The 16943-nt window shown below is 52.8% G+C and overlaps 1 protein-coding gene across 1 annotated transcript; it reads right to left on the reverse strand.

Moving 5' to 3' along the window:
* Positions 1–318: 318 nt before the first annotated feature.
* On the reverse strand, positions 319–16884 carry TRAF3IP3 (TRAF3 interacting protein 3). The gene is made up of 16 exons (XM_068159587.1): positions 16299–16884; positions 14089–14423; positions 12563–12677; positions 11790–11847; positions 11584–11608; positions 9990–10019; positions 9625–9720; positions 5779–5850; positions 5371–5511; positions 4476–4613; positions 4060–4195; positions 3072–3134; positions 2934–2993; positions 2287–2438; positions 1243–1512; positions 319–544 (listed from the first exon to the last, which is right to left on the reverse strand). The coding sequence occupies exons 2-16, from the start codon at positions 14389–14391 to the stop codon at positions 461–463; spliced, it is 1743 nt and encodes a 580-aa protein (XP_068015688.1). The 5' UTR covers positions 14392–14423; positions 16299–16884; the 3' UTR covers positions 319–460.
* Positions 16885–16943: the final 59 nt, after the last annotated feature.

The following is a 16943-nucleotide window of genomic DNA, read 5'->3' on the forward strand; positions in this document are numbered from 1 at the left end:
GGAGATGGGAAAATTGCTCAGGATTGGCAGGGGACTGTGCTAAAAAGCCTCCTTAAACTGGGTGGTTTTGGCCAGGTACCAGTAGAGATGGTCCAGAGATGAATTTAGGGAGGTAATAAATAAGGGAAGATCATTTTGTAGTTCTCCCAGCTGCCAGGCTGGAAATGAGGAGTCTGGATCCCAAGGGCATGGGATACCCCATCCCTCCTGCCTGTGAGCCCTGGCAGTGGCAGGTGGAGTGGCTTTTTCCCTCAGTCCTGCAGGGTAGCACAACCTTCATCTGACAGAGAAGAACCAAAGCAGCCAAGGGAAGGACTCCTCCCAGCATTTATTTGGACTGCAGGAGGTCAGAGTGAGACCAGCTCAGGATATGAACCAAAGCAGAAGGTGCAGTGTGGTGAGGGAGCATTGCTGTTGGTGAAGCAGTTCCTGTAGTGAAGCTGGTCATCAGGTAGGTCCTTCAAGGTCTGTAAGTTGTGAGGAAGGTGGCTATGGCCACTGCTATCACTGCCACCAGAAGAGGGATCCAGTGACCACGCTGGCTCTGCAAGGAGAAACAAGTGTTAGTAGAAACTAGCTGGGAGAAGACTTCTCAGCTCGTCCCTAGCAAACATCTTTCCACAATGCACAAATGAGGGAATTTTTCCCAGACCACTCTACAGCCTGCTGTGGCAGGGGTTGGGATTCAGGCTGAGGGACAGCTCCCACCTTTGCCTGCCTGCTGTGGCAGTGGTTGGGATTCAGGGTGAGGGACAGCTCCCACCTTTGCCTGCCTGCTGTGGCAGTGGTTGGGATTCAGGGTGAGGAACAGCTCCCACCTTTGCCTGCCTGCTGTGGCAATGGTTGGGATTTGGGGTTGGGATTCAGGGGGAGGAACAGCTCCCACCTTTGCCTGCCTGCTGTGGCAGGGGTTGGGATTCAGGGTGAGGGACAGCTCCCACCTTTGCCTGCCTGCTGTGGCAGTGGTTGGGATTTGGGGTTGGGATTTGGGGTTGGGATTCAGGGGGAGGAACAGCTCCCACCTTTGCCTGCCTGCTGTGGCAGTGGTTGGGATTCAGGGTGAGGGACAGCTCCCACCTTGGCCTGCCTGCTGTGGCAGGGGTTGGGATTCAGGGTGAGGGACAGCTCCCACCTTTGCCTGCCTGCTGTGGCAGGGGTTGGGATTCAGGGTGAGGGACAGCTCCCACCTTGGCCTGCCTGCTGTGGCAGGGGTTGGGATTCAGGGTGAGGGACAGCTCCCACCTTTGCCTGCCTGCTGTGGCAGGGGTTGAGCTGGTGGCGGCACCGGCGCAGGCTGCTCAGGCAGGAGCGGTACTCCTCGCTCAGGGCCTCCAGCTCTGAGCGCAGCTCCCTGCACTGCAGGCAGAGCTGGGGGCTGTTAGCAGGGGGCATCCCCTCGCCTCTGGACACACCCAGGCTGGCAGGGCTCCCGCAGCACCGGCAGTGCTCCTCCTGGGCACTGCGGTGACAGGGGATTGTCACTGCTGCTGCCTCCTCTGTGCCTGGAGGTACCTACAGGGGACAGAGCAGACCTCAGCGTTACTGGGAATGTGGTGATGGAGGCAATGCTCAGTCTGGTACCAGTCCCTCACCTGCTTGGCTTGGATTCCATCTTTCAGTCTCATGGAAGGGAAAAAGCAATGATTATTTCTCATGTCCATGGGTGTGTGCCCGTGAGGAATCACAGAATGACCTCCAGAGATCATCAAGTCCAACCCCCAGAGCAGGATTACACAGGGCAGGCCACACAGGAACACATCCAGGTGGGTTTTGAATGTGTCCAGAGAAGGAGACTCCACAACCTCTCTGGACAGCCTGCTCCAGGGCTCTGTCACCCTCACCATAAAGAGGTGTCTCCTCATGTTGAGGTGGAACCTTCTGTGTTCCAGCTTGTATCTGTTATCCTGTCACTAGGCACCACTGAAAAGAGCCTGGCATCTTGACACCACTCCTCAGAGATTTATAGATGTTGATAAGGAAGAAGGCATGGAGTGCATTTCAACTCTTGAAGTGGGGCTTTGCCTTTTCCCTGTGAGACTGAGACTCTGTGAGAGCAGAAATGGGTTTGTATGGCGAGGGCTCTGCTCTACAGCCCCTGATGCCAGGCTGCTGGTGCCCAGCCCCTGCATGTAGATGCTACTTTGAGGGTTTAAGATGAAAATTCATCAGAGGTAATCCTCACAGGAGATACCAGGCTTAGGTTACTTGCAGGAGCTTTGGTTCACTGTGTTGTGCTGCTGCTGGAGCAGCGACTGGGTCCTAGCTGAAACTCAGTGACTTCCTCACCTCGTTCTCCTTTGCTGTAAGCTGGGATGTCCTTTTCTGCACCTCATCCTTCAGCTTTTCTTCTCCCTCCTTCTCCTTGAGGTGCTCTAACAGAGCCTTTTGGTTTTCCTTGGGAAGAGTGAGAGGTGGGGTCTGCGTGGTGAGGACCTGGTCTAGAAAACAGGCAGGCTTCTGATGAGAAACAGGTCCAGGCTTTCAGTTTGCTTTACATCTTGCTTGCCTAGCAGATGTATGCTACACACAGAGCAGAGCATGCAGGAGCTGAGCTGGTTATCACAGGCCTACCTCTGCTGTAGCTACAAGTTAATCATCTTTAGAGGACTATTTCTAAGTAGCTGTGAGAAATGGAGGAGAAGGAGAGTTCAGATAAAATGCTTTGTATGACTTCTTTTTTTGCCAAGTACCAGCTGTAATTGCAATCATAAACTGGAATGTGGTTGGTGGGGTGGGGGTAAAAAAAGGGCATTGCCACTGGAGTAGAATTTGCAATGAAATCCATTTATTATGTAAATTGTCATCATAAACACACTGATGCTTTAGCATTAGCAAAATAGAATAACTCACTTGGTGCAGCTTGCAAACAGCTTTTATTCTAAACCAGACCTAGAGCCAGGGCTGTGCTAGGTGGGCTTACAGAATTTGCTGACCTTTCCTTTGCACTGTCACCTCCTGGGGCTTCCATTCCTTGCTCTGGTTCTGTATCAACTCTGTGAAGGGAAAAGAGCCCAGGGTTACCCTGAATGCTCAGGCAGGCCTCTCACTCTGCAGCTCTGTGTGTTACTTACTGTGCAAGTGGCTGATTGTTGCCTCCAGTGTCACCTTCTGGCTTTGTTCTTTCTGCAGTTTATCTGGGGGAGTGACAGAAGGAAATGCAGGTTGGTGGCAGGCTCTGTGCAAGGATGGCAGCTCTCCCTTTCCTCCACATGTGCAAAGTGCAATGGATATTGCTGGTTATGCCAAACTTCCTTCTCAGCAGGATGTGAGTTGAGCTGTTAGCTTCCCTTTCAGCTCATAGGAGACCTGTTACGAGCTGGAACTGCCACTATTTACTCTCCCTTAATCACATTTGAAAATCACCACCTGAAATGTGTGTGTTTCCTTGCCTCTGTCTGAACTGGTACTTTTATTTCCTCACTGGCAACATCCACCACCCCCCAGCAGCACCTCAGACAGTCACGGGTGCTGCCTCCCCACCCAAGCAGGCTCCCATCACTGCGTTTAGGTCTGACAAGGATGCAAAAGTCCTCATCAAAGCTGGGCACTCATCTTTGATTTCTTGACAAGTCTCCCATTCCATTCTTTCTTCTAGAAAAGTCACTTGACTGCTCCTAAGTCCTTTGATCTAGTTGGAAACAGCTCTAGGAATCACAGAATGGACCTCAGAGATCATCCGCTCCAACCTCCCTGCTATGGGCAGGGACACCTCTCAGCTAGACTCAGCTGCTCAAGGCCTCATCCAACCTGGCCTTGAAGACCCACAGGGAGGGGGCATCCACAGCCTCCCTGGGCAGCATATTCCAGAGTCTCACCACCCTCATACTGAAAACCCTCTTCCTAAGCTCCAGTCTAACCCTGCTCTCCCTCAGCTTCAACCCATTCCCCCTTGTCCTGTCTCCAGACACCCTCAGGAAAAGTCTCTCTGCAGCGCATTCAAGGAGAGGTTCTTCTGCATACATTTGGCCTTGGCTTTAAGGGCCAGGGTTGGAAGAGTATTTTCCTTAGGTCCTCTGTTTGTTGTGGGGACAGATCCCCACATGTCCCTGCACCCAATACCTTCGATGGCAGTGATGTGCTGAGCCTTCAGGTGGTTGTCCTGCCGCAAGGCGCTGGCTCGCTGGTGCAGGGCTGCATGCTCGCTCTGCAGGCTGCGCAGGGCCTGGCCCAGCTGCTCCTTCTGGGTGTCCACTTGCTGTGGGGGTGAGAAGAACCCCGGCATCAGCCCAGCCCTGGCACCCCACTGCCCACCACCCCAGGGCAGCTCACAGGCACGTGACACCACTGGCTTTCCAGCAATGAAAGGCAGCTCTGAGCTGAGAACCTGGTTGCGTGTGTGGCCATTGTGTACTTTTTTATCCAGGGGGCTGAACCTGGGGGCTTGCCTGCTTGAAAATGGGGGCAGGTGGGTGCTGTGCCTGTGGGGAGCTAAGATAGCTGTGGGGAGCTAAGATACCCATGGGGAGCTAAGGTACCTGCAGCTGACACTGCAAAACGTGGAAGCTGTTCTCCAGCTCGGTGTGTGCCGTGGTCATCTTGGTCAGCTCATCTTTGAGCGTGGTGTAGTGCTCTTTCCAGAAGGCAAGGTCTTCTCTCGTTGCTGCCAGGCTTCTCTGGGGAGGAGAACAAGGACCCATAGGTGGGCTGTGAGCCACAGTCTGGTGGGACCATGCTAGATGAGCCTGGCCATCATCTACAGGTGCTGGCATCAGCTGGCCCGTGTGTGAGGCTGGGGCTGGGTTGTGAGGAGCTGTGTGGGGCTGATGCCATCTGATGGACAGAGCGAACACGAGCAGAGGGTTTGCTCTGAAACCTGAGTTCCTCTGCTGCTGGGAGGATTCAGAAAGCTGGTGATCTCTGGCATACAGCTTACTTATTGCTTCAAAAATACCAGTTAGCAGGTTTTGACCCACGGGATACCTCTTGGAGGAAAATCCAATTTCATAGTGAAGAGGCACTCCAGCAAAAGCATCTCTGGAGACCTCCTGGCAAGGATTCTGTGTGTGCCTTGCTGCTCTGTGCATGCAGAGCAGGGAAGGGGAAGAAGGGAGGGTGGAGGAGACAGGATTGCATTTAAAACTCCCAAAGAGCAATGTATTTGATAGTTGGACTTGATGACCTCAGAGGTCTTCTCCTTAATGCTTCTGTGATTCCTGTTTCCTAACTAGGGGCTGTTTTAAGAGCCTGATGTGCAGCTCCCCAAAGGAGCACAGGTTGCCTCTAAGCTGCTGTGGGCTTTGCTCAGGATCTAAAAAATGGTTTCTTTTTGCATGTTTGTTACCAATTCATCACCTTCTGCTAAAGTGAAAGGATTCTTTGTCACAGTTGAACTAGATTAAAGTAAAACCAGGTGTAAACCTTGTTCCTTACCTGAGAGTTTTGGAGCTGCTGCTCCGTTTGAAGTTTGTCCTCCAGCATCTTCTGGAGGGCCTCTTTTGCCTTCTGCTCATAGGTCTGCTTCTGGTCCTCCATCTCTATCAGGATTTTCTTCATGCACTCCTTTGAGTAACTCTTTAAAGGAAGAATGCAAGTGCTGGAAGGGTCTTGTCTGACATACCCCTGAGCTGGCTAAGCCTGAATGTTAGCAAATCCAGAGTGTGCGAGTGCTGCTGCTGATTTGCCACGAAACATTGCTTCAGCAAAGTGGAAAAAAACGTTTTCAGATCCATATCTAATCAAATTGCTCTAGAAACTGAGACCTGACCCAATTACATGGCTGAGTATTTTGTTTTCGTGCCTTTCTTCACCTCTGTTGGTTCCTCAGCAGTCAGACTTTACCTGGGTGCAGGCCTGTAGCTGATTTTCAAGGGCCCTCAGTTTACACCTCAGTTTGTCTTCATTCAGCTGACCCTGGAGGAGAAGCAACCACAAATGAGCTGGGATCACAAACTACACAATGTCCCCCCAGTGTTTTGGTAGCTTGTGTTTTGGAGTGTGTCCAGAGAAGGGCAACAAAGTTGGTGAGGGGCTTGGAACACAAGCCCTATGAGGAGAGGCTGAGGGAGCTGGGGTTGCTTAGCCTGGAGAAGAGGAGACTCAGGGGTGACCTTATTGCTCTCTACAGCTACCTTAAGGGGGGTTGTAGACAGGCAGAGGTTGGTCTCTTCTCCCAGGCAACCAGTACCAGAACAAGAGGACACAGTCTCAGGCTGTGCCAGGGGAGGTTTAGGCTGGAGGTTAGGAAGAAGTTCTTCCCAGAAAGAGAGACTGCCCATTGGAATGGGCTGCCTGAGGAGGTGGTGGAGTCACCATCCCTGGAGGTGTTCAGGAGGAGACTTGAGAGGGTGCTTGGTTGCATGGTTTAGTTGATTAGGTGGTGTTGAATGATAGATTGGACTCGATGATCTTGAAGGTCTCTTCCAACCTGGTCTGGTCTGGTCTATTCTATTCTATTCTATTCTATTCTATTCTATTCTATTCTATTCTATTCTATTCTATTCTATTCTATTCTATTTCACTTTCTCCCTTCACCTAGAGTATTGTGGCTAAATTTGGTCCAAGTCTCCCCAGTGCTCACTGTTCAAGTAAGCCTTCATGAGCTCACAATAAGTAGGATATGGGGAAGTGAAACTTTTCTGCATTGAAAAACTCTCCTGAGGCAGTTCTGCTGGTTGCTGAGCACAGGCACTTGCAGGAGATGAGGATTTCAGGTTAGTCTGGATGGGTCTGGCAGAAGCAAGAGCTGGTGCCTGTCCCCTGCCTGCTGGTTCCTCCCTGCAGCACTCCTTGCCTAAAGCTTCAGCTGGTGCTGAGGTCTCGCCTTCCTGGTTTCCTCAGAAAATAGGTTGGGTCCACATTGCAACACCTAGCAGCTGGCCAGGGGGATAGAGGGCAGCAGTGATGATTCATTTTCCTTATTACCATCTCCTCTCACTGTTAGTCAGGCTTCTTAGGTTTTGTGAAACCAGACTGCATGCAAATGGAGAGACAATTTCCAGCAGAGTTCTCGTAGGCTGGGTTTCCACCACCGCTGCTGGGAACTCTGCTGTCTCCTCTGCTCACTGCTCTTTGGGGCCTCTGAAAAGCAGCTCCTTGATGCTACAGGAATAGCTGTTAGACCCCAGCATAAACCAGATCCTCTGGTGGCTTAGTGCTGTTTCTAGTTGCACAGAAGTTTACAGCCCCCAAAATCTCAATCTTCCCAGTTGTGGGTCCAAAGAACTGCTTGGACCAGATGATCCTTGGGGGTTCCTTCCAACCTGGCATTCTGGGAACTAAAGGCTCTATCCTCCTAGAAAGTAGGTGGGAGTCTGAGAAGCACTTTTTTTTTCCCCCTCATGTGAAATATTATGCCTAGTTCTCCTCTGCAGTTTCTCTGATTCTGCTATCTGCAGAGGCTCACGTTGGAGGGTGGTGGTGTCCCAGCCCCTCTGCACAGATGTAGGTGTGCAAAGGAGAAGGCAAGGAAGCACTGGGCTCTTCCTACACTTTGGAGCAGAAATGTGCTGGCAAATTCCTCTCATGGAGATGCAGCTTACAAATTGGCCCAAAAAACCCCCAAAACCCTCCAAGAAACTATCCCAGAATATAAAGATCTCCCTAAATGGAAGGAGCTCTCTGTAGCCTCTGTTAGGAAGAAGTTCATCACAGAAAGAGAGATTGGCCATTGGGATGTGCTGCCCAGGGAGGTGGTGGAGTCACCATCACTGGAGCTGTTTAAGAAGAGACTGGATGAGGCACTTGGTGCCATGGTTGAGTTGATCAGATGGTGTTGGGTGATAGGTTGGACTTGATGATCTCAAAAGGTCTTTTCCAGTCTGGTCTGGTCTGGTCTATTCTATTCTATTCTATTCTATTCTATTCTATTCTATTCTATTCCATTCCATTCCATTCCATTCCATTCCATTCCATTCCATTCCATTCCATTCTATTCCACTCTATTCCACTCTATTCCACTCTACTCTACTCTACTCTACTCTATGGCAGAGCAGCATGGCAGTGAGGGGTGTGTGGGGCTGTGAGCAGACATAGGAGGGCACAAGAAGCTCTGCTTCTGATCAGAGCTACTACATGAGCAAGTCCTGGCCAAGAGTTTGTGTTGAAGATGATCTGTGTGAAAGAAACAAAGCACATTTCCTGAGCTGGAAAATCCCTCTGGAATCCTTCTGCATTTCCCTCTTGCTGTCATTTAAGTGCCCATAGAAGTGTTTTAAACTGGTTTGGCTTGACAGCTGCAGTGCTTTGGTTGTCCTGTGATCAGTGAATTCTCTGATTCTCCTTCCCTTAGTCATTTGAAACCTTTGGTTTAAAGCAGTAAGAGTGAATGGTGTTTCTGGAAGGCCTCCAGCTTGCCCAAACACCATGCTTGGGCTGGAACATTAAGTCCACCTAGCAGCAGTCAGGCACTGGACATGGCAAAGGGCTTCAGCTCTGCAGAGCTGCTTCCAAAAGCCAGGCTCAGCTTCAGAGGTCAGGAAGGGAAGGAAACATATTGAAAGAGCAATTTTCTTCTTTAAGAAGAGAACAGCTTCAAATGAATTACTCTTAATAATCATAATTGAGACTTAGCTGCCTTCATCTGGCAGCATTTTGGAACTAACCAAGCAAGTTTTCCAACAGATGGGGGATTTACAGTGCAGACCCTGTGCCTCTCTAGCCTGGAAGGAAAATTGTGGGAGGGGAGAAGGAACCAAATGCTTTAGCCCTTCAATTTAACAATCCCCCCACCTTCCAGCTCCAGCAAGCCAGAAGCACCCACAAACATGACAGCCCCTCAGCAATGGCTTTGTGGCCATCTCAGGAGTCACTGCTGCACCCTTGATGGGTGTGCAGGGGTGTGCAGCAGCTTTGCTTTGAAACCCCAGAGACCAGAAAGGATTCAAAAGCTGCTGCAGCTAGTGCTTGGCATCTCACCTGGGTCTGGAAACAGGCAACCAACCATCAGTTTTCACAGCAGTGTTATGGTGTAGGACCTGCCCATAGGTCCTGGAGAAGCCCCTTGCTCCCAGCTGCCTCCCACCACGGGAGATCCTGGGGGATCCCATCCTGCTGCCTTTGCCCCCTTGGCTCTGGTGCAAGCAGTGGGCTCAGTTTTAGTCTGCTGAAGGGCTGAATGCAAGAGGCAGCAGCAAAGCCTGGCCTGCAGCAGAGGCAGCAAGCAGCACCTACCTGTTGTGATCTGAGGTTTGATGGCTGCTTCCCCCAGAGTGTGTCAGGGTGTTCTTTCCTGCTGATTTCCTTTGAAGCAGCAAGCCAAGGCGGAAGTTTCTAACCACAGAACATCTAACCCAGGAGGGGCTTTTATACCATCTCACCCAATCACTCCATTCTCCTGCCCTAACAGCCTCCTGGGGCAAAAAAGGAAAAACTTGAAGCAGTGTAACCTCCTAACTCCCCAACTTCTGGGTTTGATGTTCAGCCCCCTCCTAAAAAGAAAGGTGACAGGAAAGGAAGGAGGCCCAGCAAGCAGCTACTCGCAGGGGAGCAGTCCTGCAGCTCATCTCCTCTGCCAGGTGCCAGCCCTGGGTGTTAAATCAGCAACACCTCCCTGCCTGCCAAGCACTGAAACCAGGCAGAGCTCAAAGAGGAGACCACCCCCATCCTGCTTCTGCACACAAGCCTGCTCCCACCAAGGCAAAACCTTCCCCAGCCTCCCAGGCATTGCCTCCTGCAGCTCTCTGGTACCTGCCAGGATTTTTCTGATGCTTGCAGCAGTGTGGAGAAGAGCTCCTGCAAAACCACCATCTTCTGCTTGAGCAGCAGCTCACGGTGCAGGGCCTCCTGTGGGGAAGGGGACAGCTGGTCAGAGGGGATCCCCCCCACAGCTGCTAGGGACCCTCAGCACTGGCAAAGGCAGCCCTGCTCCCTTTCAGGGCTTCTGCTGCTTGGGGGGGTTCAGGTGAGGCTTGGGGGGCTTCTCTGTAGGCTTTGTTGGCCACATTAAAACTGGGCATGTAACAACCCCTTCATTTCATCATGGTTTAAAAGCTATTGCCCCACTTGCCACAGGCCTGCTGGCTGGTAGCTACTCAACCATCTTTGGTGCCTACCTTCAGGTAGTTGGACAGCTGCAGCATTTCCTGAAAGGGAAAGGGTAAACATTTACAAACAGTTGGGTTTCAGTTTATAAACACTTTATGAACTGGCTACAAAATCCAGATAGTTTGGAGTAGAGCAGAAATGAACAGCCTGCAGCTAGGAGGAAGAGGAGAAGAAGCTCCTGGGGTTCCTTTCTTATTTTCAGGGAAATCAAACTGGCCTCTGACAGCACTGGAGCTCACAGAATCACCAAGGTTGGAAGAGACCTCAAGGATCATCAAATCCAACCTGGCATCACAGACCTCATGACTAAACCCTGGCACCAAGTGCCACATCCAGTCCCCTCTTGAACACCTCCAGGGATGGGGACTCCACCACCTCCCTGGGCAGCACACCCCAATGGCTAACAACTCTCTCTGGGAAGAGCTTTCTCCTCACCTCCAGCCTACACCTCCCCTGGCACAGCTTGAGACTGTGTCCTCTTGTTCTGCTGCTGGGTGCCTGGGAGAAGAGACCAACCCCCTCCTGGCTACAACCTCCCTTCAGGGAGTTGGAGAGAGCAAGAAGGTCTCCCCTGAGCCTCCTCTTCTGCAGGCTAAGCAACCCCAGCTCCCTCAGCCTCTCCTCACAGGGCTGTGCTCCAGACCCCTCCCCAGCCTCATTGCCCTTCTCTGGACGCCTTCAAGTCTCTCAATGTCCTTCTTAAACTGAGGGGCCCAGAACTGGACACAGGACTCAAGGTGTGGCCTAACCAGTGCAGAGTACAGGGGCACAATGACCTCCCTGCTCCTGGTGGCCACACTATTCTTGATGCATGCCAGGATGCCACTGGCCTTCTTGGCCACCTGGGCACACTGCTTTGAGTTGGGGCATCTTTGCCATGTGCTGTGTCAGGGAATCATAGAATGGTTTGGGTTGAAAGTGACCTTTAAAGGTCATCTAGTCCAACACCCTGCAGTGAGCAGGGACATCCCCAGCTAGCTCAGAGCTCCATCAAGCCTGACATTAAATCTCTCCAGGGAGGGGGCATCCACTGCCTCCCTGGGCAATCTGTGCCAGTGTCTCACCACCTTCACCGTAAAGAATTCCTTTCTAATCTCCAGTCTTGATCTCCTCTCTCCCAGCTCAAAGCCATTGTCCCTGGTCCTGTCAGTCCCAGCCCTTGTCCAAAGTCCCTCCCCAGCTCTCCTGTAGCCCCCTTCAGGTACTGGAAGGCTGCTCTAAGGTTCCCCTGGAGCCTTCTCTTCTCCAGGCTGAACAGCCCCAAATTGTAACCTTCTGCAGAAGGAAACAAAAAAAAGCTTCCACTCACACCTTCAGTGTCCTTAACCCATGGAATAAGGGACAGTGGGGACATGGAACTCTCTTTCTTTCCTTCTGGTGCCCGTGACTGGCAATATCAAATCAAGGCAGTAGAGAATGGGGGCAGGAGGTGCTCATGGGAGGCCAGGAGGTGCTCATGGGAGGCCAGGAGATGCCCATGGCACAGAAGTGCCTTTCCTCCTCCAGCAGCAGTATTTCTTTTGTGACTCTACACCAGGCAGTGTCCAGGTGAGAGGTTTCAGAAGCTGATTCATTCAAGGGTTGTTATCTGTGGTTTCTTACCTTATTAAACACTGCTATCCCCCAGCTAAAACAAAACAAGAGAGTGTTACTGAGGAGAGCACCATCCAGGGGCTGCAGCAGAGTGGAGGCATCTGTGCAGGAAAAGCTTGTGCCAAGCTGGAACATGTTTGGGCAGCAAAGGCTGCTGCCCTGTGGGGAGCCAAATTCCCAGCCCAGGGCTGGAGGGGAGGACAGGAGCAGCTTACTCTGTCTGCTGGCTTGAGTCTTTCATCGCTGTGCTGGGGTCTGTCAGGGTCTGGGTTCCTGTGAAAGCAAAGCAAAAGGATAGGAGCTGGCAAGACCTGCAGTAGGCTGCCTGGGGAAGTGGTGGAGTCTCTATCCCTGGAGGGATGGTAAAGATGTGGAGATGTGGTGCTGAGGGGACATGGCTTAGTGGTGGACTTAGTGCTGGGTTAAGAGTTGGACTTGATGATCTCAAAGTTCTCTTCCAGCCTGAATGATTCTCTGACTGATCTCTGATTCTATGATCTCATGTCCAAGGGGCTGGGAAGTTTGAGCATCCATCTCAGCTCTCAGAGGTGGTCTTGTTTTGAGGATGGAGGGCAGTGGTTTAAACAGTGCCCAGTAACACACAGGGACAAGAGGCAGAGCCCTGCTCAGAGGGACAGAGAGACAGAAGTTCAGTAACTCTGAGGACTGAAGCTACCCCAGGGCCCTGGGTAATCTGAGGCACTTAGAGGGATGCTGTAGGACAGAGCATCTGCTCAGGTAAGCTGTGGGCTGGGCTGGTTTTATCCACAGCAAAATTACCTGTAACACCTGGAGTTTGCAGGAAACCTCAGACTGGGATGGGAAAATGTATTGTGGGGGCTGCTGGTGGAGGAGCTGGGGTTGGAGGGGGGCTGGGGTTGGAAGGGAGCTATCAGCTTGCACTCTAACAGCTCAGTGGAGCTTTAGAGGTGGGAGGGGAAAGCTGCAGCTGCTGTTGTGCTGAGAAACCCAAATGTCCCACACCTACCTTGGGTGTTCACAGAGGCTCCTTGCTTGGAGACCACTCCTGGTGAAATGCTGAGGAGGTCACTGAGGCTGAGCAGAGAGTGTGCAGGGGGAAATACAGGACAGCTCCACTGGTGCTGGAACGAGAGGGCAGCTTGAGTGAGCCTCTGTGGCAGGGTCAGGCTTTGTATCTGCAGTGCCTGGGTAAAGAGCATCAAGGAGATGCCAGGAAACCATGGCAAATCCATAAGGATCTGCTGCTTGGGCTGCAGCAGCTCCAGAGTTCTGTGGGGAGGTGGGAGAAAACCTGCTGGCCTCTGGGTGGGGTGGAACAGACACCAGAACAGGGCAAGGAATTTTCTCTAAGTGTCTTGAGGTATTTTTGTTAAAGATGAGGACTTCTGGTGGCAGGAAGCTGGGTCCTGGATTGAGTCTTTGCTACCATTTGGCAGCCTTGGATCAGAGGTACCTGTTCTGCTCTGGCTTCCCTCCACGGGCTGGGGGAGCAGAGTCCTCATCCCATCACCCCCTTCCCTCCCCCAGCTTCCTGCCCCTTGTTACCTCTGCAGAAGCCAACAGGGGAAGTCCATGTGCATGTAAAAGCTTGTTCCAGATTCCTGCTGCCTAGCAGGTGATTAAACCTGGTGAGGCAAATGGCAGCAGGAGGCAGCTAACTGCTCTGCACACCCCTGTGCTGCACAGGGAGCTCTGGGGTGTGCCTGTGCCAGTCCTCTCCTGTCCCACTGCCTCTGCTCACTTGCATTTAGGACCCCCCTGGGCTGAACTCAACAAGAAGCTTAGAAGGAAATCAGTTTGGCTCTCGAATCGAGGTGTTTTGCATCTTTCTGTAGATGTTACTGATGGTGGGGAACCCTCTGGGTTACTGGTAGCTGTGCAGCACAGGGGAGGCAATGGGTAGCAGGGAGTCTCCCAGTCCCTGCACCATTCCTGTGACCAGCAAAGGGGGTGGAGGGAAGCCAGGTGTCAGGAGCTCAGTTTCCAAGGTCAGAAATAACTTAAGTGCAAAACTGTAGTGTGGGAGCTAGGCTGTGGGGTTGTACTTGGAGAGAATCTCCATCTGGCTGAGGGTTTGGAAGCCAGAGAGGAGCAGCCCAGGAGGGTGACAGCTTCACCCCTGCCTGACTCTGCAGCTCGTGAGGAAATGTCCATTTTTGTGCATTCTCACCACCTGGCTCTACTTGGATTTGCATCCTGGTGCTGTTGGGGTGGGTGGGCAGGCTGTGGGTGCTTTAGGGGACACAGTCTCAAGCTGCACCAGGGGAGGTTTAGACTCGAGGTGAGGAGGAAGTTCTTCACCGAGCGAGTCATTCGGCATTGGAACAGGCTGCCCAGGGAGGTGGTTGAGTCATCGACCCTGGAGGCGTTCAAGGGGAGATTGGACGTGGCACTTGGTGCCATGGTCTAGTCATGAGGTCTGTGTTGATAGGTTGGACTCGATGATCCTCGAGGTCCTTTCCAACCTAAATGATACTGTGATACTGTGTGGTGGGTGCTAGCTGGAGCAGGCAGAGCACCGAGCTGCGTTACCTGGAGCAGGGCAGGTGCTCTGGAGTCCACCCTTGAGGAGGGCTCCAGGAGGACTCCCGCTTTGCCGTCCTGTCCCAGCTGTGTCCTTCCAGCATCGCTGGGCAGGTTTCTCCTCCTGAGGAACTCCCTTTGCCGGGGGCTCTGTTCTGGCCCCTCTGCTGCCCTCCCCGGGTGGCGGCAGGCGGTCAGGTTGTGCCTCCGCCGCAGGCTCTCCCTCGTCTCCTGCCGCCGCTCGCACTTCTCATCGTAGCTCTCTGCCGCACGCCGGGGCCGAGGCACAGCCTTCTGGGGCTGGCTGACCATCCTGGGCCAGCTCCGCTCTGGGATCGTCTGTCCTGATGAAACCAAGGGGGTTGGAAAGGACCTCTGGAGTCATGCAGCCCAATGGCCCTGCCAAAGCAGGATCACCTAGAGCAGGCCACGCAGGAACAGGTCTTGAAGGCCTCCAGAGCAGGAGACTCGGCAGCCTCTCTGGGCAGCCTGCTTCAGGGCTGTGTCACCCTGACAGCAAAGAAATTTCTCCTCATGGTGAGGTGGAACCTCCTGTGTTAGAGCTCATACCCTTTGTTCCTTGTCCTGTCACTGGGCACCACTGAGAAGAGCCTGGCACCTTCATCCTGACACCCACCCCTCATATTGCTAGATGTGGATCAGATCCCCTCTCAGCCTTTTCCAGACTAAACAGCCCCAGATCTCTCAGCCTTTCTTCATAGGAGGGAAGTTCAAGTCCCTTCATCATCCTCATAGCTCTCTGTTGGACTCTCTCCAGCAGATCCCTGCCCCAAACTGCACACAGCATTGCAGATGTGGTCTCACCAGGGCAGAGCAGAGTTATTTCTAAGAGTTACTGAGTATGAGGTATTGGAAAGTTGCAGTTAAATGTTCTTCAGTGTCAAACAAACCCACCAGAACGTCACTGGTCTCATTCTGTCTGGAGCAATTAGGAAGTTGTTGAGTCTAAGAGGGAACAAGTAAAGGCCATAGAGACATCAAATACTTCCCTGCTTGTTAGGCTGCATTCAGCTCTGTCCCTGTCTCCTTTTCATCCTGGTGCTAGCTGTAGTGCACCCAACGGCCATGGCTACTGCTGTCTGTTCACTGCAGGGGCTTCCTTCTGGGAGGAGAGCAGAGCTTTTGGGGAGGTCAGCTCCTGCCCTGGGCAGGGAAGGTTCCTGCAAACCCACAGCCAGGACACTGCTTCCAAGGCTGAGTCCAGATGGGTTGGGGGCTTCCAGAGCCCTCAAGTGTGGCACTTGCTATGTGCTTTGATTCATTTTTATCTGAATGTTCTCTTCTTTGAGGAGCTTCTGAAGCCTCTCTGGTTTTAAATTTACTGAAGGATCCCAACAGTGTTTGGGTGTTTAGCTGTGATGCAGCTGGAGGAGTCTGGGGGTGTAAAAGGCTGAGAAGATTACTCCCATGCAGCTCTCACATCCTCAGCATGACAAACCCACTGTGCTCACCCAGGGCCTCTTGGTGCCCACACACTTGCTTGGGCCCACCAAGGTCTGGCCAACAGCTTCACACTGAGGAATGCAAGTTGGGTCCACTCCAGTGCCCCACAGTGTGCTCCCTTGAAGCTGGATATGAGCTCCATGGGTTGGGATGAAGCTTGTATCGACAGCCAGCCTGCTCCAAGCTCCTCAGCACACTTTAGAGCTTGTTTTCCCTAACTTTAGAAGTGGCCCAATTGCATGTTCAAACCTTGGAGGTCCTGCTCAGTCCCTGCTCATCCAGTTCTTCCCGCTGGGAACAGCTCAGCCCCTCTCCCACCTGCACTGCCCAACCTGCCACCACACAGCCCAGAAGCAGCTCTTGGAACAGGTTCAGTTCACCCCAAAATGTGATTTCAAGCGAGGTAAAGCTTAAAGAGACAGCCAGGCCATTACTCACCCCAAGCTGAGCCAACTGCTGAGGCCTTCCTGCCAAGCTGATACTCCGTTTCCTCCTCCTGTTACCCCAAATTACCCTCTCTAATTAACAGCCCTGTCCTTCACCTTTGCTTTCCAAGCTGTTACACTTCTAGCATCAAGGGAAACCAGGAAAAAAAGCCAAACAGAAGTGCTTCTTGCTGGCTCATGTTACAGCCTCCCGGTGTCAGGCAGGCAGGGGGGTGAAAACTGAGGGGGAAAAGGTGCACTCTGCTGCCTCCAGCCCTGCAGCTCCGCTCCCCTCCGGCCCTCCCCGTCCCCAGCTCCATGGGCACTTACCTGCCCGCGGGGTCCTGTCCTACCCCTGGAGCACCGGGCAGCAGTGGGGTGAGCAGGGGGTTAGCTGGCACCAGCAGGCTCCAGCTGCCACCTTCGTGCCACCCCCCTCGGGTTGCTGCTCGCTCTCTGTCAAACAGGAAACGTTGCGGCCGAGCCCCAGTTCCTGTCTCTGCTCCCAGCCCGGGTGCAGGGTGCAGGGGGCCGGCTGGTGGGGGGATTTGGGTTATCTTGGGACCCCGAAGTCTGCAGCTTCTCCCCAAGCAGAGCTAGCAGCTATCTCCTGGACCATCTCCCGTTATCAGGCTCCGACAGGCGGAGGTTGAGCGCCAGTTCATGGGGCTGCCGCTGGTGGCACCCAGTGACTGAGCCTCCCCGAGCTGCTTTGGGGTAGAGGGACCAGCCTTGGGGCAGTACAGCAATGCTATTATTTTAAGGCTTCTTGCAGATTGGAAGGAAAGAAGAAAAAAAACAACACACAAACCCGCGTGTAGGGCAGCTGAGGGGAGGGCAGGAATGGCAGAAATTCATTAAGGTCGTTAGAGAAGTGAAAGCTCGTTAATGCAAATCATGCAGGGAGGTGAGCTGGAGCAGCTGGGCGCTGGCATGGGCTCTGTGCCCGGGCACGTGGGGAAGGAGCATGAGTGG

Source organism: Melanerpes formicivorus, unplaced genomic scaffold (genome assembly GCF_026170545.1).
Source record: "Melanerpes formicivorus ecotype bairdi unplaced genomic scaffold, bMelFor1.0.p_v2 SCAF_46, whole genome shotgun sequence".
In the NCBI taxonomy this organism is placed as follows: domain Eukaryota; kingdom Metazoa; phylum Chordata; class Aves; order Piciformes; family Picidae; genus Melanerpes; species Melanerpes formicivorus.